The 23,770-nt window shown below is 37.4% G+C and overlaps 1 protein-coding gene across 1 annotated transcript in view; it reads right to left on the minus strand.

Moving 5' to 3' along the window:
- Positions 1–23,770, minus strand: part of GALNT2 (polypeptide N-acetylgalactosaminyltransferase 2) — a 98,301-nt gene that overhangs the window by 29,302 nt on the left and 45,229 nt on the right. Inside the window, exons 2-6 of the mRNA XM_074863102.1 lie at positions 13,768–13,858; positions 8,012–8,165; positions 2,817–2,915; positions 2,175–2,242; positions 1,211–1,276 (exon numbers count right to left, since the gene is read on the minus strand). Coding sequence (XP_074719203.1) covers positions 1,211–1,276; positions 2,175–2,242; positions 2,817–2,915; positions 8,012–8,165; positions 13,768–13,858 — 478 coding nt within the window. The remainder of the gene's footprint in view (positions 1–1,210; positions 1,277–2,174; positions 2,243–2,816; positions 2,916–8,011; positions 8,166–13,767; positions 13,859–23,770) is intronic.

Raw genomic sequence — 23,770 nt, forward strand, 5'->3', positions numbered from 1 at the left:
CAAGTAAAGTAGTACTGTGCCTTCACTCTGCAAATACTTGCTATTTTCTGATGTAGTAAAAGATTTGTCAAATTATATTTCATTTTCAGGTATACTGATGCATATTTTTAAGTACAAATCTGTATATCCGGTACAAAGTTAATATTTATAATTACTAAAAAATAAAAATGTGTTACTTCATTTTGTCCATATCTCCATCTTTAAGTGCTGTACTGATCAGAAAAATGACATTAACTTACTCAGAACACTGCAACCACAGCAAGTCATAAAAAGCCCGCTTTCCTAACAAGCCTTTGTTCACAAGCATATTCAAACCAAAATATTTAAACACTAAGAAAGTATCAATTTGTAATAACTTTAATTATGGGACAACACAGATTTTGTGCACATCATTTCCAGTTTCTGACCATCTAATGATTCTAGCTGCTCCCTAGGCCAGGCTGGCAAGATAGAAGACAGCGCCTATAAAAATAAACAAACACATACCTGTTCACTCAGTCAGCTGTTTCTACTATCAACTCTCAGTTATCATTTCAAACGGCTGTAGAATAACAGTTGTCTATATCTAATACTTTAAGCTCCATAGCCAGGAAGCTGCTGACTGAAGGGCTCAGTGATATGAGACCATAATTTACAAAGCAACAAAGAGGAAAAAAAATGTAAGACAAGTTTATTACATGGCACACTGGCTTTAGCAAAACTGGCATATGTGGTCCCAGCCCTCCTGGCTGCTCAAACTTCTCAAGTCTGCCTAACAAACTGTTTGCTGGGCTGTTCACCAACTGAATCCTTAAAATGATCTCTAGTAAGGGAACTAGCAAAAGAGAGGGCTATTTTTAAGCTGGATCATTTATTTCAAACATTCATACGGTTTACAGTAAGACCTTACATACAATGGGAGCAGCTTAACCGAGGATTCAGTACAGTAAGAGAGGGAGAGGTTGAGGGGGAAAGGCAATTTCCCAAGTTCGCTTTCACTGTGAAAGTCAACAATGGACAATTGCACACATGACAATATGAAATTAATCAGAATCATTTTACTTACGCAGTTGTATTTTTTTATTACTTCCACTAGTAAATTGATTTACAAAGTGAAAATGCCCCCTCCGATACGGAATGTATAGCAGAACGTTCCTTTAAAAGACTTGAAGATTAACAGATAAGGCAGCACAGTGGAATTTGTATTTTCCTTCCCTCAGATTAAACTTACCTTCTCGGCGATCATTTCGAAGAACCCGAACTTTTTCAATTTTTCCCAAGAGAGCACCATCCTCAGCTTTAAAAAAATAAATTTAAAAAAAAAAAAGGCAAGTCATGAGAACCAGTTTGATATCCAACACGGTATACCATAAGAAAGGCTGTCTTAAAAGAAAAGCAAAAGCTTTGTAGGGGAAAATGTTTATGGTCATAAATAGTTATAAATTTAAGATATATGCTTAAAAAAACCCCACCTACTTGTCTCACCAGAAATAAAGAAAAGTTACCAGGCTAAGAATTATTACCTTCATTATGTTATTTAAAGCTAATTTAGTTTTATACTCTTTAAATATTTTTATTTAATTATATTCTCTTTGCTTACTTTAGACAGTTTCTATATTGCATAAGAAAAAGTCTTTTATAGGATCAAATAAAGTTTTCTTAGCATATAAGAAAATTCACTTTTTAACCAACATTAAGGCTTAAACCTCTCCTAAACTAGCTATAAACTAACAATGTGAATGTATACATTAACTTCTTTTAAGAAATGTTCTTAGACGTCCATTTCAACGTTCAAGTTTGCACTGTGATACCTTAGTACCTATAAAACCTTGACTTATTTTAGATTCAGTAAGAATTTTTCCAAGAGACTGATGACGACCATTCATTTAAAGCATTACTACAAAAATATTTGACGCAATCACTTTTTTTTTTACATCAGATTACATACTATGTTAAAAGCTGTTTTCAATTATACACTCTGCTTCTTCAGCTAGCAGGAAGTAATAAAATATACCTGGAGCATTTATCAGAACACCTCACATTTCCACAATGACAGATACAAAAGAATTAAGAACTGGTTTTCTCTGCAGATTCCTATTCACGTGACCTATTCCTGACCAAAACACATACTAGCATCTACAGAAAGTCTTACCAGAATAAACAAAATAAAGTTACGACCCTGTAAAAGTACTTACAGTCATTACTGTAGTCATCCACCAATATGATTTCCTTAATAAGATGTGATGGGCTTTTTTTAAGGACACTAAAATAGACCAAAAAAAACTTATTCAATACTAAGCAGTCTTAATTTTCCATAATAATATCATAAAAGCAGTTACTTTGTTAAGCCACAGTAGAACCTAGCCAAGGATCCTATCTTCAACAACAGCTATTGGTTCATTCCTACAGATAGCATCTGTAAAGAGAGGCATACATAGAATCGTTCCCCCCCAAATTCCTGTCTCTAGAAATGAGTGTATTAGACAGCTTGTAACATGGAAGTCTTGCAGATAGCTTTAGGTCAAATATACCCTGAGAATCCACCCCGAGTTTTTCCTGAAACTAGTTATACAAGCCAAACTCCAAAGATCATCTAGTAATCTGTTTCACACTTTCATGTATTTATAGTTAAGGGGCACGATTCTGTTTAATGCTGCCATTTCAGAATGTAAGAACTGGAGGCATCAATGAAATTAAGTCTCAGCTTTCCTTCTGCAAATGGTTCAGAAAAGCATAACGGATTGTCACTTCACTTCCTTGTCATAAACTATCATCTGACACAGGTGAATGGCCTTTAGGAAAAAAAAAAAATAAATCAAGGTCTCTCTTCGGAATACCTGACAACAGTTCGAAGCAAAGCAGATCTTGCCTCATTATGAAAGGTGATCACCACACTAGTGGCTGGCAAATCTATCCGCCATTGTTTCCGTTGACACCTGAAAGACATAATACCCTGTCATTAAAACATAGCATTTACATCCCAGGCTTAGTAGACAGCCTTCATCACAAAGCAGTTATTTATTCAACTCATGTACACACTACATCTACCAAGGAAGAATGAAATATCTTGTTTGCAGGTGAGATTATAATCAACTTCTCTTCTGCCACTTTTGGTAGTTGTCTTAGTACACAACAGACTAAGAAGTCAGTGTCAGATATAGACAGGTTCAGAAAAGTCACCAGACCATCATCACCGCAGTATGTTGTAAATACCTTTCACGCAACCGAGTATGAATGCTTATTTTACGTTAAAAGCATTCAATAAATCTAAGCAAATGAGCATATTTTCAATGAAAATGCACAGGTTCACAGGCTACCATATGTCTCCTCTTTAGAATGGCACGGGTCCACTTTTCCCTTTATTTTTAAAGCTCCTGCAGTATCCTGGTCTTGCTCATAGATAAAAACAGTTTTCTATTCTAATGAGAAGTTGTAAGGATTGTACATTCAGAATTTGAAAAACAAAGGTAACTGTGACAATGTTAAGCCAGCCAAACACAGAATCACATCCTTCCAAACAATAAAGATAATGAAATGAAACATCCCATCTATTTTTCATCACCTCTAGTAGCCTGAAATTAATATAATAAGGAACAAGAAGCAAAATCCAAGATAATTCCTGCAGGACTACATAAAGTTAAGATGTTTTAATTCACTGACAATAAGCCTAAAAAAGACACTACTCTCATTGTATTAGAAAGTAACAGTACTAGAAAACATCGTATATTGAGTTTATGCTGAAAGCAGTACAGTCTGACAGGTCACAATACTGACTGGCATTCATATAGTAACATACACAAGTGATGTATTTCTTAACATACCCTTTATTTAATATTAGGGGTAGAGTTTTAACAGGCCTAGTTGTCTTCAGAGGGGATATACCCAGTTAGCGTACACCTGTAAGCAAATTCAGCAAGTAATTTTGTACTCTGTGCAGTATTAACCAAATTATCTTTTAAGGGAAGAGAGATAAGTTACATTGTTACCTAAACTTCTAAAACTAGGCCTCTGCGTATATAAAAGACCTCTCCATAACTGATTAAACATCTGCGACACGCATCATAAACCACTCAACCTTCAACTTCTTGGAATCAGAGTGAGCAGCAATGCGCTTCTTGTCCTTGCCCACCCTACAAAATCCCAGGGACCTGCAGTGTTTTCAATAAAACACATCCATAACATTGCACATATTAGCACTTGCCATGAAACAAAACATTATTGTGCCATGGTGAGCTCACTTGCTCTGAAGAAACACAAAGCCCATGCCAACCCTACAATTGCTATGTCAGATTAGCAAGCCCTTATCTAGGTTTGTTTCTCAAATGGTGGGCATACAAAATGGCTTCATCACTAGTGCCCAGTGTTGAAGCAATAAATCACAAACATGTATGCATTCCTGGAAAATAAAGAATTAAGACCTTCTCTATTGTGAGCTTCTGTCTGTTCATCTAGACAGCTACAAGACATTCAGCTATTATACACCAAAGCCTATGGTGCCAAAAAAGATACTCTTTTTTTCTGCAAAATTCCAAATTGCCCACAGAGGACAAGCCTACTGTGCATGCAGTTATCACATGAAGCACTTGCATTAGAATAATTTTTAAAAGTCACATTAAACTTATACTGATCTCTTTGCAGAAGAGAGCACTTGAGTCAGAGCACATCTTAGGGTGGAATTAAGGCAATGAAGCCTCTCAATTTTAAGAAAACTCAAGAGCACTACTGCATATTTCTGAGGGAGAAATTAAGATTTTTAGACTTCCAAATAAAACTGGAGGAATATTTCACTGAGTATTTCTGCTCTCAGCAGAATTCAAAAAATCCCTGCTTTAACTGACTCAGTAGCAGTCCTCCTCCTACTCTCAATAGTGCCACAGTTAAGACTCAAAGAAACAATGTCATCACTTTTGGCACGGAGATTAGACCTTTTCCTCAAGTTACAGAACTTAATTTTGCTCACAGAATGAGAAAATACATTTGGATAAAATAGAACTTGAACTGAAAACTTCAATCTAGACCTTCAATGCATACCATAGGTCATTAAAATCAGTGAAAACATGAAAAATACAATTTTTCCCCCAGAAATTTGAGCTACCAGACTAGTTCATATCATTAACAAGTTTTCTGAAGCCTCCATGGTTTGTTGAAACCACTTTTTGACAGAAATGTCCACTTTAACCAGTGCAAGGAGAACATCCATCTCAACAGATATCTGAGTACCAGAGAGACAGGAAAGATTGTTTCTTCTCTACTTAGGAATAAAACATGAGTGTGAGGTCAGAAGCTCCTAACAGCTGTCGAATGAGAAAGAAAACATGGTTTAGTCCAGCTGAAGTACTTACCAGTAATTCTCAAGAAACATCAGGTAAGAGACATGATAAGAAACCCCTGGTCCGAAGTAAGTGTGGTAAGCACTGATCCACAAAAACCATGGAGTATTTCACCCTTCCTCCCACTTGAGAGACTCTTTTACACTGACAGGAAGACAGCTCTGGAAGTTTCTTATTACAACTGTGATACTCACTTTCTGGATCTCCAGAATCGACTACGACAGGGATAGCTCTCAGTTACACGTCATAAACAGACTGCAACAGAAGGAAACCCAGAGGTTTCTCAAAGCTGTTGGAAGTGGCAGTTGTGAGAATCAGCTGGAGTGAGAATCTGCTTTCTTGCTCAGACTTCCTCTCTCTGCTTCCTTTCTTATGTTGTATCTGCCTGTTTCTCACTTTTCCCTTTTGCTTAAAATAAAGATAAGCAGCTTAAACAGACTAACCAAAGTGTTTTCTAGTACTGCTGTCAGGCTTTCACAAAAAGCAAGTAGAAAACTTTGGTCTTAACCTGATGATAGTAAAATTTTGTCCAATGCAGAAAACACTAAACAATGTAATATTAAAGAGATGCATAATTACACACACATTTATATATCTGATATAGAATCCCAATCTAAACAACCTAGACAACTTAGCAAATAAATAGTATTATGTGGTTAAAGCCAAACAGCCTCTTAGACACATCAGTACAATTAATAAAAAGTTGCTTAAGCAGAAATAAGTATTTCCTCATACAAGTATCTTTTCTTAAAGAAAAAGATTATAGCAGCTCCATAAGAGATCTTAATCCAGTTGCCTCCAATTTTATTGAAAATAACATGCTTCCAAGTGTAACATATTCTTCTTCCTATGGTTATTGCTCTTTCCATTGGACAGGTCCCAAACAAGTATTTCATCTGACTTTTTCCACTTCTGCAGTGAACGGCCTTGCCAAAATGGAAGGAAAATTAATTGCAACACGGCAAGGAAAGCATCATTGACTATTTGCAGGAATGATTGCTTCAGTTTGGGGTTTTTTTGGTTGGTTGGTTGTTTTTTTTCTTTAAAGAGACAACCATTTACAGACTGATGGACACTTAAATCTGCTCCATGGCAAAGTCTAAGTAATAATCACGGCACAGATACAACCTTTTCCCAGAAACATCTCTCTCTATTGCAGGGTTCTTTTCCAGCTCCATTTAGTGAAAAAACCTAGGCAGGTCAGCATATAATCACAATACTGACAGTTACAACAAATACAGCCACTGTAACACAATTTGTCTCCTATCATCTCCCTTATTTAAGTTCTTCTCAAAGGATGGCATTTGTCTGTTAGACACACCACCACCCTCCACCCGAGGATATTAAATATGTAGAAAAATTCCAAATTCAGCTTATCTAAATCATAGAAGCTTCTAGAAGTTGGTGGCTGAACTTTGCTCCTGTGGAAAAAGTATACCTGGTCTAAAAAGTCAGAATACGGTTTTTGAGAAAAAAAAAAAGTATGTGATGAAGAAAATTCAAAAGTAATTTTAAACTCCTCAGTATACCACGGGCATTGTGCTTTTCACAGTTTTAACGGCAGCAAGTGAAACACCAGATTCTTTTTACTTTCCCATTCAATTAATGGCAAATTATACAAGACTGGCTTTACCACAAATCATCTGCTTAAAAGAACCTAAACCCATGCTATTATACAAGAGATTTAAAAATGACACAGTAAGTGTCTGAGTTTCTATACAAATCTCCTTCACTGTGCCATTCCTGATTAAAGAGCTTTATGGAGAAAAAACAGGCACCTTTTTCTCTCCCTCTGGTGTCTCCTCCAGCTTCTTCTATCTACAAAGCTGCGAGTGTAGTTTCATCATAACTGCAGAATTAGTCAGGCAAATTAACTATACACAGTTGGCTAATTTTATGCTTTGAGACTACGCTTGCCTAGTTTTTGAAAGCATGTTCAACCTGCTTTTGTTATTTTTAAGTTACAGAAGTCCTAATGAGCAACTGTCATTTTAATACTAATCAATTCTGCTTAAACAAGATTAGTGCAAATCACGCAAACCCTTTTAAAAATGAAAGTCTTCTCTACCCACAAGAAAATAATATTCTTCTTTAGCCTGAGGTGTTCAATTTCCTGAATCTGCACAAGCAGCCTGACATAGCAAAAGTTTTTAAGCATCTGAAGTATAATTCTGTCCTGTGTTCACCAGGGTGTGCATAAACGGATTCCTGTAGGTCTGGAGTTGACTTTTGTCACATAGAAGAACAGAATCACAGAGCAACTGAGATCGGAACATGCCCCTGGAAATCTTTTAGTCCAAACTCCTTGCTCAAGGCAGGGCTGGCTACAGCAAGCACTGCATCAGGCTTTGAATATCGCTAAGCCTGGAGACTTCACACCCTCTCTGGGCAACTTGCTCTCACAGTGAAAAAGACTTACAAACGTAGAAACCAAGAAAAGCCATCAGATAAAGGGAAATAAGAAGAGACTGAAATGCAGCACCAGTCTGGATATAGAATACACATTGATGGAAGTCATGGAAACAGAAAAGCTTGAATAAGAACAGTGAGTTAAAGAACAATGCATCAAGGATCACACCACAGTTTACTGTTCCTGTCATTTCGAAAGTTGGAGAGCTGCTTTAGAAAAACCACCTCCTGCTTAAAAGCCATAAATACAAAAAAGTTAATCCAAGTCAAACACAGCTCAGTTTGGCACTTACTGATCATGCCTAGTGTCAGGAATGCTTCGGTCCATTCGCAGTTTGTCACTTTCTACCTGATTGAATTTATTGCGGGCATATGGATCCTGACCAGATCGCACCACGGTAGCACCGACATAAGCATCTTGATCAAAGTCTTGCCACCGAACTTTTCCTACAATTAAAAAACAAAAACAAAAAAAAGGAGAATATATAATTTAGTCTTCGCAATTTAAAGAACAGCATTCAGCAATACAAACATAACTGATGAAATAGCTTGGTTTTTAATTTTGCAACAAAGTAGTTAAACTTCAACAGTATTGTTAACAGTGTAACATCAACAGTCACTTTTGCATATTAAGTTCCTCTAGAACACCGTGGGAATTAATATAAAATTGAACAATTTTACAGATCTCAGTTCATACAAGTAATCATCAGACCATGCTTCATCTTGTCCATTTTGTTTGTTGTTTTTCTTAACCCCAAGTACCATAATTTCCATGTAAAAAAACCCCTCCACATATCGACAGATATATATATATATGGTAGATGATCTAGTTATAAAGTTATCCAAATAACATTTATTTTTTAAGAACCAGTCCAGACTTCAAAGACATAATTTAATTTACTGTCTCATTACATAAGTAAAAACACAGTTATAATCAAACCATTTGAGGAACAGGCCTTTCAGAAGTACAAGACATTATTCTCAAAAAACAGCATTTTATGTAGGCAGAGCACTAGATCACTCTCCAATACAATGTAACTGCAACCTCCTTTACAATCAGAACTGATTCACAGATTAACCTCTCTAACAAAGACTGTGTTATTATGTGACTGGTTGTGGCACTAACACAGAAAAGTAGATTAGCATCTAACCATCAGGAATGAAATTTCAGGACTTTCACCATCTTCAGGTGTAAAACAACAGTATAATATATACCAAATGTCTTAAAACTATCAATTCTTACCTCTGGTTGAATGTTTACTTTTTTGCCTATTAACAGCCAAACCTACACTACCTACAGCAAGGTAGTACTACTACCTACTTAACTCAAAATCAGAGCTCAAGTTCTAATGCAGTACAGACATTCTTGTTTTAACACGGATGTGTACAAGAATCTCCTGCAAGCATGTTGTGGTGAACACAGCGTGTTGTTGGCATACAAGAAAAGATACAAAGCAAAAGTCTTTTGGGGTCACTGTTTATTACAGATGAGAGGAGTTAATATTCATTGTTTTCATAATTAACATACAAAGTTTTTGAGATACTTTGCATTAAGTTCAGTAAGTAGCAGGTTGCAGAGATGTCACTCCATTCAAGCCCAGCTTTTAGACAAATAATATAGTTCAGGCATATCCTAAACCAAGCTGCTATGCATTGAGGGAATACTACTCTAACAGCTATTAACAAGAGCCAGAAGTTGCTCAGATGTTTCAAGGTTTGCCTTTGCTCCATCTCTCAAACTGCACAGCATGGAAACTAAGGCAGGCCTCATTTACAGCTTTCTATCCACAAGCCATGCCCCAGCTACAGTGCGTTAACTCCTAATAGAATATTCTGATATTGAAAGAACACCTTCTGTCATTAAACAAAATAATTGTCTGTTGTTTAACCAGACAAATACCACCAACATGATTAAAAATCCTCTATAATCTCAGGATCACCCGAGGAGCTCATCTATGAAAGCAACTTGGACGCAAGATACGATTTGGTTATCAGATGGTAGTGGAGGTTGTAAGGCAAAAATATCAAGACTGGTGGAAAGGTGGTTTTGGGTTGGTTCGTTTGTTTTTAAGAAACTTCCAACATTGAAGTAAAGTCGCAGAGTATTAGAAAAGTGCCCATATTTTTGGATTACTGGTTTAAGAGCTAGCCAGTTAATACTAAGAAACTATTTTTACATCTGAGTTACCATCCTAAATAAGTTAAAACATGTACACACACACAGAAGCCTGAATAAGACAGTTAAAAAGAGATGACATAACATTTAATAGACACTTGGTGTAGCAGCCCAGAGGGGAAACCATAGGAAAATAACTGAAGGAAGAAATACAGATTTTCAAATTCCAGTTACTGAAAGAACTCTACAAAGGAAACTTTCCAGCTGTTGTTGGTAGTCCACAGACTGCCAAGAGTTTTTCTTGGCCTTTCCAAATTCTTTCTTCAAAGTATTTCCAGGAACTTACTTTGAAAACAAGTTTACACCTCAGCAAGCTACCACACTACAAATAACCCAATACAGAGTTGTTTGCAAAAAATTACACCAAACCTCACTTGCAACAAAACTAAACAAAATGCAGAGTGGCTTGATTTAGGAAACTGGAAAAAACAGCAGAGATCACCAGATCATTTCCCTGTATAACTCTCCGCCTCAGCGTTTCCCAATGCTTTTGCAGCCTCCTTGGTAACTAAACTATATTATCACCCTTGCTTCTAATTTATAATACAGCTTCTATCTGGAACATATGTTGAATATTTTCTGAAATACAGGAGATGTCATGTCACTGCTTTTTCAGACTAAAAATAAAGATTTTAGTGCATGTTACAAAATACAATCTACATTTAAAATGCGCTTCCCTGGGGTACACAAATAGGAGCGTGTTTTATTTAATTTCTTCTAGGGAGTTAACTGGCTCTGTAGTTTCCTGAGTTTCAATTACTTTGCCAGGTGGAATGAGTATCAGAAAACACAACTACATTATTTCAAACTTAAATTAAGCAAGTTTGTAACTTCATATTCAAGTAAATGTGTGTTTATCTGTACTGAGACCTAACAAGACAATAAATTAATCTTTTAAACTCAACAGTAAGTGAACTGCAGTTTGCTACCAGAGTCAAAAAGAGAGGAAAAAAACAAAAAAATATCACTGAACCAGCTAAGAATCTGGAACCAGAGTATGCTGCAGTACTAAATTTGGTTTTGCCAAGAAGTGCTTATTTTACAGGCTGTTCTGAGCCTGAGAAGCTGAGTAGAAACAAGAAAAAGGTGAAATCTAGTGAAACTGCTTCTTTTTGTTCCAGGTATTTCCCAGCTCTGAAGTACTGGAGAAGACAGTCAACAAAAATAGTGCAATTCACTGCTATTATTTTTAATAAGCTGGTTAATTTTAAATAGTAAGCACATTTTGACTTTTTTTCCTCTCTAATAAATAGCTGTTTTTAAAAATTAGTGCTAGTTTAGTACATTTTATTCCATTCCAGTTTCCATCCAAGTAGAGCTTGATATAAATCATTTAAAAATGTATCATTTATGATTTTCCAAGACTTTAAAACCAGCAAATGCAACACTAGTCCAGGAATCATAGAGTAAATTTGAGAAGACAGGAGACCACTTCAGCGGGCTAAATTTCCTGAAAAGCAGTGACAGCCCACAGAATATAAGAACAAGTGAATTTGGTTTCAGGAGCCAGGAAGGAGGCAAAGCCTGGCTCTGGCTACAGCAGACAGCCCTGACAACCCTGTGCAATATGGATCAGATCTATTAGGGAAGAGACAGATAACAGTAAAAGCAGCTCAAAGTGAGATAGCAGATGAAAAAAGCATAGCAGACAATTCTGCATGCAACCAAGCAGCAGGCAACAAAGAGTAGGAATAGATGGATACAAAATCCTCTAAATAGCTTGCACTCCCCCATACTGACTCAATACAGACTAAAAGCAGTAGGATACTCAATATAAATATGATTATTTTGACTTACAGACACTAAGAGATTCCAGATCTTCATTAACAAAAAGAGATGTTAGAGTAACTGCTGAAACTCGTATCGTTACAGAGAACTGGTTATACAGTTTTGCTTTAGTTATCCATGTAGACAGTTCAGAGTCAGCCTTTTTAACTACAAGAGGTAACATCGCTATTTTCACAAAACAAGAAATACTTTTGCAGCATATAATAAAGTCACCAAATGACAAAGGATAGATACACTCTGATGTACAGAAGGTAAAAAAGTGTAATCTTTGTATAAAGCCATTTTATAGATAATAATAAACTATTCCTTAATTCTAAGAAGTTCTGAAAGATACTATGCTGCATAATGCTGAAACCTAAACTACAGGTCTCCTAACGTCAGTGGAAAAGCAAGAAAATTTTGAACCAAAGCCCTCCTAAAATTTGATCACTTTGCTTTAAAACAGTGCAAAGAATCTGCAGAAATATGAATTCCAAGCTTCACTGCCATAAGGATTCAAAAGTTTGCCTACACAAATTAAAAATAATCAGAACAGTGATTTAAGAGTGGGTAACTTTGCCTGTGTAGCCTTTGATGTTTGATTCAAGACTCTCGTACTACTTTGCAGTAACAATTCTCCTGCCTGTTAAATCAAGCCATAAGAGATTACTAATCAACAGATGAAATGAAAAAAGCCCTGACCTGCTCTACACTTAATTTTAATTCTAGCTTCAATACTTCCAATTTCTGGTATCTCTCCCTTCTTTTAATACTCAAATGGCTACTTAGGGCCACTGGGAAGGGAAGGTCTTAGAGGAAATGTATAGGGTTTGGCCCAGAATACATAAGCATTCAGAAAAGGGAACATAAGAATAGTAGCTGGAAGGTGCAAAACTGGCTGGCCTACAATCCCAGTAACAATATTTGCAGAGAGTTCTGTTAAGGGAAAAACATACTTGGAAAAATCTGCCAGAAACCAAGTTAACTAAGCCAGGCTCTTCAACTTTTTAGGATTTATTTCCTAATTCATACACAAAAGTAAAAGTTTTGCCAAAAAAGCATACATACATAACCAGAGTCTTGTCTCCCCTCTCTGGAAAGCAGCTAAGACAAGGTAGGCCAAAGGATACAGGAAAAAAGCCATGAGTGTCAAACAGCTTATACTGTACCACAAGTCTAAGACTGTAAAACAAAAATCATACTTCACACGTTATTGGGGATGGAAGTTTCCCGCTGGTTAAAGGAATGTTTAACTTGGTTAGCTCTTTCTTTAAGACCGCACAGTATTTCAAATGTTTGGCTAAGACAAATTTGGAAGCCAAACATTAGGATTAAAAGAAGAAGAGTAAAAGCTGTCTGATCAGAAGTTGTCTGCCCTGTATGGTAAAGCTTTCCAATACAGTGTAAAATATTCAAATCCGTTTTACTATTTCTGTATTCCTTAGTACATCAATTCTAGCTATAGACTAAATCTCACTGATGTGAAACAGTTAAGCAGCAAAAGAAGTTTATGGAAGCAGTCACGTGAAATTAAGATTCCTTAACACTGAATTTTCCTAGCTCACCCTCAAGGCATAAGACCATTTCACTCAAATGAAACAAAAATCACGTTGCTCTGTTATTTGCCAGCATGTGACAGATACTGAGCAAGTATGAAAAAAATAAGGTACACCATCAGCACACTCAGGAAAAACTGCCACATCAAAAGCTAGACAAAACTAAAAAGTATGAACCTTGGCTGAATCTTCAGTTGGAAGCACAGTCCCAAAGCGACCTGTTTGTTGCCTGCCAACATTATTCTTTGAGAGAAATGGACTGCTTTTCTACCAGAGGCTTTTACGGCACCTCAAACCTACTGCAGAACAATACAAACATACTAGCAAAGAGTCACAGTCTCTATGGTTTTAAATGCAAAGGAGCAGTGAAGCAGGTAAGATTTAAGGAAGCTGAAGCTTTAAGAATAGAGAAGTACATATTGCTAAAATAACTCTAGCACTTTCAAACTACAAAGAATGATTAGAATCGGAACTACTGCTGTGTTTTATGGCTTTCAAGGATAAATGTTTTATGGCTATGGATCTTTCATAACAAACATTACTGCAATACCTGGAGGTAGCGTCTCCACACTTTGTGCTTTGTCCTCCCCATCACTGCCACGTACGTCTTTCCTTTTGGGGTCGATATCATTTGGGTCCTCCTGAAAAAAGTACATAATCTTTAAAATAATTTCCTTAATTGATTTAATTTTGTGTTTTCAAGGCAAACAGTAATAACTAAATTTTGTGGATTTTAAACTTGTGAAGTGGTCCAAGAGAGCTAACTTTGGATTTTAAGAGAAAGGATGATTAATTTCCTCCATTACTTGAAAAACATAAAAAATGGAACAAAAATTTAAGACAGGCTTTTCCATTTAGTTTATGCAGCAATTCTTATTTGGGGAAAAAAAAATGTTTAAGAAGGAAATGTAATAGGAAAGATGGAATAATTTTATTTATTTTTTATATCAGTAATACTCAAATGAGCAACGCAGGCAAAAAGATTAAAAAAAACCTGAAGAAAGCCCTACTCTGGCAAGGAACAGACCAAACAGGAAAGTTATCTGAGAAAGAGAAGTCAGGTTACCTAGCAGTTATATCCAGAGAGGCAGCCTTCCTGTTGGAAAAAAACCTTCCAAAACATCTTCAAGTTGCTATTTTCATGTGTTCATTTCAGTGGTGCTTATTCTGGGCTTCACAGGCAGCTCTGCTGGATTTGCAATTCCAGTAATATTGATAATACCCATTTAGAGGTGAAAAAAAAGTTTCATCTCCCCGCTACTCCAATTTCCAACATTTATTCTGAATCTATAAACCTCATTTTTCTTTCAACAACAACAAAGCCCCACCATCTTTTATGTTCATTACCACAAAAATACAAAATGTCACCCTGAAATTATCCCATTATGTATTTAGAAGAAGCAGAGAAGAGGGTAATTTTTTTAAAATTAAAAAAAAAGAAAATTAGCAACTGTATGACAATTTGCACACTACACTTAGCCAACTGATTTAAGTGCCATCAGCTTCTGTTTTTCTTGCACACTTGCCAAAGGAAATTCTGTTTCCTTTTCTACATCTGCATTGATAATACTGGTTTTATCTGCACAACCCTGCTAAAGACAACACCTTTACCGCCATCATGTAAGAAGATACAATACTATGCCTATACTAATAAAGTAAGTGCCCCTAAAAACATTACCAGGCACTAAAGCCAAGCAGTGCAGAACAGTTTCTATCTCTTCTAGGAACCAGTCAATCTCCAGAACAGGGTGATGCATACTGTACACTGTCTCTGCCACCCCAGCTCCCAAGCCCCGGCTCAGAGTTCTTTGGGTAGATAGTAAGTAGTTGGAACAGGCCAAACTCATGTTGGGGAACATTTCAACCACAAATGATAGCATTTCAGCATGTCCCCACATGTCTGAGTTTTCTAATGTAAATTCAGCTTAAGTGTCTACATTAAGTAACCACTAATTTTTGGAAATATGTTGAAAAAAAGACATCAGATTTCTAAAATACTGAAACACAAAACTGAATACTGATGCTTTTTTGTTATTGTTAATCATTTTCAGATAAAAACAACCATATAAACACTAAATCAGTTAAAAAATTAAATGCTACAAATGCATGTTTTTCATAGCATCATGCATCGAGGTTACCAGAGAGAAGGAATTTGTCCAGATTCTTATACTACATTTCACCATGTTAGTATATGCCTTAGGCCACTGGGCCTTGTGGAGGTCAATAACTTCACTTAAAGAAAGGTTTAAGGCAACAAAAAAACCCAAAACAAAACATACACCCCAACAAACACAACACATTTCAAAAAAAGTTATCATGGCTCATGCTGGTCTGGGAGATTATCTGTCACTATGCAGAATACCACCAGCACATTGAAACAGAAGCTTTCTATGGTTCTAGAAAGGTGTATTTCACTAGTTATTTGGCTTTGTGCACCATTTTAAAAATTGCAACACTACAGAAACTCTTAATAAGTGCAAGCATCAACTGTAGCTGGAGGAAAAGTCTTCAGTAAGAATGTCAAGTTTTGCAAAATTCCAGGAAGCTCTTCACTATTCCAAATTACAGTAACGAGTCTAAAAAAAATACCTAAGTTGAAAAATAAATGCAAAACATCTATTAAGCAATCAAAAAAAGTTGCAAGAATTTCTCCTGTAATTAAACAAAAACTACTGAGTGCTTCCTCATTCTCTCCCTCCCCTTTAAATCTTTAGGGGAAAACTCTGCCTTCCCATTGATCCTTCTAGCTGAGAAGCATGTCATGAAGCACAATTATTTATCAAGTTCCTTCACTTTGGGTTTTGTTGTTGTGTTTTGGTTTTAATAAACAAACTACCAAAGGCAAAGTTAGATTTAGAGATCTTACAGCTAAATGCCATTTTAAATTCTTATGAATTTGAGGGTTCTAGGAAACTACTTGGGTACAGCTTTCAGACAGTCTGAGGTGAGCCAAGCTGCCAAGATGAAAGTTTCCATCGCAGATTGCTGGATGTTCAACTTGCCTCCTTGGACTCTCTATAAAACAGTGCAGCGATGGGAGAGTATGGGATATTAACCTCTAACCTTTGTGCCCTAGATAAGGGCTTTGTGGTACTTTTCTTTTCCAAAAGAAGTCTTATTATAATTATTAAAATAGACTATTCAGCTAAAACTGATGTTCTGTTGTAAGCACTGTCACCCAATAAAGCATTTGGAAAGTATATGTGGGAAACCCATGCCTTTTAGGGGCAAACAATACGTTATATCCTTTAGAAAGAACTCAAGTGCACAAAAGGAGAAGAAAGCAGACATTAAAACCATAAATATAGCCCCTTTCTTTGCATCTCTGTCTGTAAACTGCTTCAGCATGTTAATTTACTGCAATACACAAATGAATCATATGGTCAAATGACACTCCTATGTTGTCATCATCACAGGACAGAGTTGCTTTTTCAGCTTGCTTGAAGTGAAACAAACCCCTAACTTCTAATGTGACCTTTAAAAGCCACTTGCATTTGATGAGTAATCTTCTTGGTGGAAGATAACAATGCTTGAAAGTCATTCATACAAAAAGCTAAGCTTAAGGCAAGATTGAAAGCAGCTGAAACCATTTATGAGGAGGCACAGCTCTTTAATCATGAGAGCACAAGAGATGATTTAATGAATAAAAATTAAAAAGAAAAGGCTAATGCCTTTTCTATATTAAAATACTATTAATACTTTAAAATACTATTTTCCTGACATACTAAAAAAGCTGACAATATCAAGCTACAAGCTAAATATGTAAATGCTGTAAACACAAGGACATTTGTTTATTAAAAAATGAAAAGGTAGCTGGCCAACTAGCATAGGCACTAACCAAATATTAGATGCACATGGAATGCCACTAGAGTAACACATTTGTGACTGTTATTCATGCAGTTATTTTCTTGGGCCAGGACACATATAGCAACATCAAGATAAGCACATTCCAGCTATAATGCACACGTTGCAGGGATTTGGCATACATTAATTTTACACATCATGTCACTGCTTCCCATTAATCCCTGATTCAGTACCAGATGCGAAGAAATAAAATTTGACACCATTCAGTGGTTAATCTTACAGCAGTATTGCAGTAATATTTTAGATGTACCAAATAAACCTAAATCAAATATAATTTTTAAATTCAAATACCTTTGCTACTCCAAAAGCTCAGAAGTTAAGGTGATGTACATTTACTTATCAATTTGTTAAAACATTCCTTGTAAACCATAACCAGAATTGATTATGGTTAAATTGAATAAATTTGGGGGGGGTTAGGGGGTTTTTTAGGTTGATTAATCACTGAAGTGCAGCAACTTTTTGTTTCAGGATACAGTAAACTCTCTATGTCTCAGCCCACATCAGTTTATAAACCTTGCTATTACCACTTTTCCTACTCAACTCACCCACTCCATTAAGACTACCCTGTAGATTGAACTTGAGATATGACAAAGATGCAACATGAAACTCCCGTTTCAAGAACTAGACTTGAAAAAATTGTTTCATTAAATGATTAGTTACACATTTGCAGCTGCTCTGACTGTGCAGGGAAAGGGAAGATGAGGTAGTACAAACACAAAGCAAGATTCAAACACATTTTTACAGCATTTCTACACATCTACAACAAGACACAATCATATTCAACAAGAAATTTAAGACTAGTGCCATTTGAGTTTAGAAAGCTGTAATTATACACAGATGTACATAAGTGGATAATTTCATTACCATTACTTAGATCTTCCAGACCACTTATCCTTCTGGTTTTGGTGTATTTGTTCACATTGAATACTATATTCCTTACAAGCGTTGCAAAGCAATTTGCATTCTGTCAATTGTTATTTCACTTGGCACCAAAAAAAAAAAGATATTCAACTGCTCTAAGTCCCTAGGTATTGCTCCTATATAAAAACCACTTAAAACCACTACCGGTTTTCCAATTTCTGTCTTTCAATACTTTTTTCTTTTAATTAAAGTTTCAAGTATCACGGATTTGACATTTAACTGCTATGTATTAGATCTCCTTATAGCAGAGATTTCTGTCCTACACTGGCTTCCTATCAGCAAGAGAACAACTTACCAACTTGTAACATCACCAGATATATTAAGATATCACACGCCTTACTAAGTGGCAAGTCAACACAGACTTCAGCAAAGCTCTTGAGGTTGAAAACATCTTAAGTGGGAGCTGAGTGTGCCTCCAATACCAGCCATTCCTCTCACAGACAACCCAGTTGCTGCACAACATGCAATATTTGGGCACAGGAGAGATGGCTGGGAGCTATAACTGCACCACGTGCTACCCGGACAGCTGCTGACTGTCTCTTCCACGGAAATGGCAGCAAGACAGATAAAAACATCACACAGACTAACACACAGCACTACCCAAAGGCTAAAGGCATCCAGCTATCCTAGACACATGTCAAACCAACTGCTTTGCTCAACACCATGTACCAGCACAACTTTTCAAAGTTCATGCAAAACACAAAGTGGGGAATTACACAGAACAAATTTCTACTTTCCTTGGTAGTGTACACTCAGATAGAATAATTGAGAAATGTGTCTTCATCGGACAAAATACATGCTGAAGTGTAACATTCGTTTTGGTACTTGCTTTTAAGATGTTGGCCAAGAGCCAACTGCAGACAGATTTTCTTCTACTGGTGATTTTCTAAGAGGAAACTGAATACTGGCAGCACCTTCAAAGAGCATCATTTGATCCAGCTGGCCTAATACAAGGCTTCACTGGATCATGCTGTACAGATCAGTCAAATCAGTTGATGATTTTGGAAGGCGTGCTCTCACTACAGACAACACTCCTCTCAGCACTCCATATACTTCTGTTCTGATCATGTACTAGGGGACAGATACACAGACGCACTTTGATGTTATGTAAAATGGCACTTGGCATTGCAAGAGCAGCACTTGGCATTGCAACAGTTTAATGCCTGCTACAACTCAGACCCCTAAACCAAGCATGAAGACTCCTTACAGAGCATAGTTACCTAAGAAAAGGACTCAAAGCCAGGCAGAGTCAGACAGCTGCCTAAGCCACAAGCACCACAAAAGCCCAATCTCCTTTGCTACTGCTGGCACTTATTACTGCCTCTCTTTTTCCCCCCAATTAAGTTTACAATCTTTTAATTAGACATCACATTAGATGCTTACAGAACAGTTAAGCAGGTTCTGAAGCATCAGTTCCTCCTAACCCAAGAGAACCTTCAGCAGAGGACAAAGTCCAGTGTGTTGGCTTGCTTTCTGACCCAATGCTTACTCGTTGCTTTCCAGGAGGTCTTCAGAAACATGCCTCCAAGTCTCTCTTGCTGTAGTAAATGAGTCCAGCTTTCCTACATGCCAGGCAAGTGCTCTAGCAATTTAATGTAATTACACTGCAGGGCACCCATGTCTTACCTTGTCAGCAAAAATGTTTTGTAAACTGAGATAAAGCATGCTCTAAAAACGCCTGGAACTCTGCTTCTTGCAGGCAAGACGTGCAGGAAATATCCCATAAACAAATGCTGGCTTCCTTTGATTGCCAACTTTCTTAGCATTAGTAAAACAGACATTTTCAAGTACACCAAGGAACAAAGCATAAATATACAGAAAAAACACTGAAAATATATGTACTTTACGATATTTGATTACCACTGTTAGACATAATGTCTGACATTATTACAGCAAAGATGATTTAATTTTTATTCTTATTCCTTTACTCAGTTTAAGTAAATTGCTGCCAAAGGTATATTCCTTTCATATGTTTGAATATGCAAAACAAAAATAGAAGCTTCCAGCAGGGGGGAACACACACACTCCTCATGTACACAAGAGGACAATTCTAAATTCTCAAAAAAAGGGGAAAAAGTTACGAACATATATAGGAAATATGTTTAGATATACTCTCAGTGAATACACTCAGAACATTTTGAAAATGCCAATTACTATAAGGTGTAGTCTCCAGACAAAATTAAATGTCTTAGTGACTTAACTTCTCTGCAAATTTTACCTTTTCTTGGAGCAAAGTACACATTTTAGAGCTTACAGGCACTATTTGAAGTACCAAAACAACTATAAAACCTGACATTTTATAAACCCAGAATGGATTAAACAAAAATAATGCTTTATCTGAAGTTTCTGGTATACATGTATACATATTCTGAGGAAGGTCTCATCCAGCTTTGGAGCAGAAGGCTTCTTTGTACAGCAAATGGGATCAACTTGAAGTTCTGGTTCAACTCCATTTAAGATTTCTGGGCACAATAAACTTATTCAACTGACAAGAGCCAACGAGCAACAGAAATCCCCAGCTAGGGCAGGTAGGGTTATTCAGGCAGTAAGCTTTTAACTCTAGGTAAGTTGTTAAATATAAAAATTTGCATTTCAGTGTATTTTAGGGGACTAATGAAAATTTGAAGTTAAAGTAACAGCATGACTTATCTCCCAAATCCCCACCTCAGTTTAATATACACTGGGTTAATTGATTAGCTCACAAGTGCTATGCAGTTTTAGACTGTATTTCAGTATTTTACAACAAACAATTCTTCTGCAGGCATCTGACATCATATAATGTGATCCTGAAAGTATGAGAAAAACCCCACAACACTATTCAGCTCCAGGTGACCTCTAATAAACCATGTTACCTTTTGCCTAGAAATTTCACCCACTCTAAGTAACAAATGTCTAAACTAAGTGGTCAACCTTATCACCTACCAAGAAAGCAGAAAATTAAATTATACTTGCCTTACAAAATTGGCAAGCTAGTATACCACCAGAAAGAGGAAACAAAAAACCCCACAAAACTCACAAACCCAAAAAAAAAAAATAACACACCTTTCGTTTTCTTCAGCTGTACAATAAAAAGCTGTTGGAGCTGAAGTGGTCATCAGACAGAGGACAGTCAAGATGGTGCAATAACACACATTCCTGCTCAGACAAAGTGTCGGTGGATAAGAGCACATCTTCTTGCCAGAGGCTGCTTCTGACACCATAAGCTAACCCACGTCTATCACGCCTAAAGAAGCCCTAACAACCAAGCAAAAATCTCAGCAGAGGCTACCACAGACAGAAGCAGGACTGGCACCTGCTGTGAGGCACCCAAGGACGAGAATGCAAAACAACTCTCACTCCAATTCGTGGGAGAGACTATCACACCTCCACAGAAACAGCAGAAGCCAGGGGAAAGTATCATACACCAGAAAACACGAGTGCAACAGAAATGCTGCAGAGGAACCATTAAAAGGCTTTTCTATTTTTTTCTAAGTCTACTCAATCCTCATGATTCATGAAGCTCTGTAAATGTATATGGGTGGATGGAGGAGCATGGGGAAGGAAAAGAAGAAACATTAAGAGTACTGGGACTGATGGAAAGGTAAACTCTCAAGTGCACCAGTAACTTTGAAAGCAAGGAATAACTATCTCTACAGATGGCAGCAGGGAGTCAGAAACAGTATCTGGTATTTCCTGTTAAATTTATCTTGACTCAAAACAACTCTCACCTGTGTGCACTACCTGCCACAGACTATGGAAATAAAACATCACAAAAGATTTGCTATGATTATTTAAATTCAAGATAGCATCTGTACTGGATTTGCTTGGCAAGGTTTTGGTAGCAGGGGGCTACAGGGATGAGGCTACTGTGAGAAGCTGCTAGAAGCTTCCCCTGTGTCTGATGGAGCCAATGCCAGGCAGCTCCAAGACAGACCCACCACTGGCCAAGGCCAAGCCCATCAGTGACAGTGGTAGCACCTCTGGGATAACATATTTAAGAAGGGGAAAAAAAGCTGCACAACAGCAACTGCAGCCTGCAGCCAAAGAGAGGAGTGAGAATATATTAACAAAACAACTCTGCAGACACCAAGGTCAGTGAAGAAGGAGGGGGAGGAGGTGCTCCAGGTGCCAGAGCAGAGATTCCCCTGCAGCCCGTGGTGCAGACCCTGGTGAGGCAGGCTGTGCCCCTGCACCCATGGAGGTCCATGGTGGAGCAGAGATCCACCTGCAGCCCAGGGAGGACCCCACACTGGAGCAGGTGGATGCCCAAAGGAGTCTGTGACCCTGTGGGAAGCCCACGCTGGAGCAGGTTTGTTGTCATGACTTGTGACCCCATGGGGGACCCATGCTGGAGCAGGCTGTTCCTGAAGGACTGCACCCCATGGGAGGGACCCACGCTGGAGCAGTTCATGAAGAACTGCAGCCCGTGGGAAGGACTCACATTGGAGAAGTTTGTGGAGGGCTGTCTCCCATGGGAGGGACCCCACGATGGAGCAGGGGAAGAGTGTGAGGAGTCCTCCCCCTGGGGAGGAAGGAGCGGCAGAGACAACAGGTGACGAACTGACCGCAACCCCCATTCCCTGCACTACTGGGGGCAGAGGTGGTAGAGAAATCAGGACTGAAATTAAGCTCAGGAAGAAAGGAGGGGTGGGGGAAGGTGTTTTAAAGATTTGGTTTTATTTCTCATTATCCTACTCTGATTTGATTGTTTATAAACTAAACTAAATTTCCCCAAGCGAAGTATGTTTTGCCCGTGACAGTAATTGGCGAGTGATCTCTCCCAGTCCTTATCCAACCCTTTTCGTTATATTTTCTCTCCCCTGTCCAGTTGAGGACGGGAGTGGTAGAGTGGCTTTGGTGGGCACCTGGATCAACCCACCACAACATTTAAGTCTATTATCACTCAGTTTTAGTTCCCAAAGGAAAGATTGATGGATTTCTTTCAATAGTTAATTGGTTTTTTAAAATAATGTTTAAAACAGCCTTCTATTCCAAAACTGTTGTCAGTCCAGATGCATAGTTCCATGATATACAAAGTGCACACTCAGCAGCAACGGTGTTTACGTTGCTCTTTTAGTTGCACTAGATTGTAAAAAATATCCAAGAATAAATTAATCATAAATCATCATCAATCAAAAGGAGACAAGCGATCTGATCTGTTGTACATATGCCAGGAAAAAACTTCAACAGCCAAAAAGAAGAGTCAGGAAGACATCACAAAACTTTACCATTTGCAACCTGTTAAAAGAATCTTACCAGTATGTCCACCTCCAGGAAGCATTTTGTCATCATGTCTCATGTGGGTTAAAAAGTGTTTTGAGGTACATACTCAGGAAGCAGCATTAATTTTAGTATGCCTATCTCATACCTACTACTTATCCTACACTTTATAAAGTTTGCAAAGAGTATTTTCAATTTTCTTGGTTGATTGTTTTGATTGATCAGTCTTTGAAATGGGACAAGGTAAAAATACTGGTGACAGGTCCCAAAAAGTAAGGCATGGCTTGATGTACAAACAGTATGTGCCCACTGTGCTTCTTTCAAAGTTCATAGCTATTGTTTGAGAATTACTGTGCGTATTCATTTTCTTGCTTGAGCGCCTTCCAAGATGTAAAATCTGAACATTCAAGTAGCTTGATACAAGTACACAGACTCCAATTCAGATCCAAGAGATACAGTGAGCACATTAGTCATTCAAAAAATTAACGAGATTAGACTAAACCCCTGTTTAACATTCCCAGCTGATTTCACTTACAGCAGACAAAAGATCCAACAGAACAACTAGTCCA

Source organism: Strix uralensis, chromosome 3, assembly GCF_047716275.1.
Source record: "Strix uralensis isolate ZFMK-TIS-50842 chromosome 3, bStrUra1, whole genome shotgun sequence".
In the NCBI taxonomy this organism is placed as follows: domain Eukaryota; kingdom Metazoa; phylum Chordata; class Aves; order Strigiformes; family Strigidae; genus Strix; species Strix uralensis.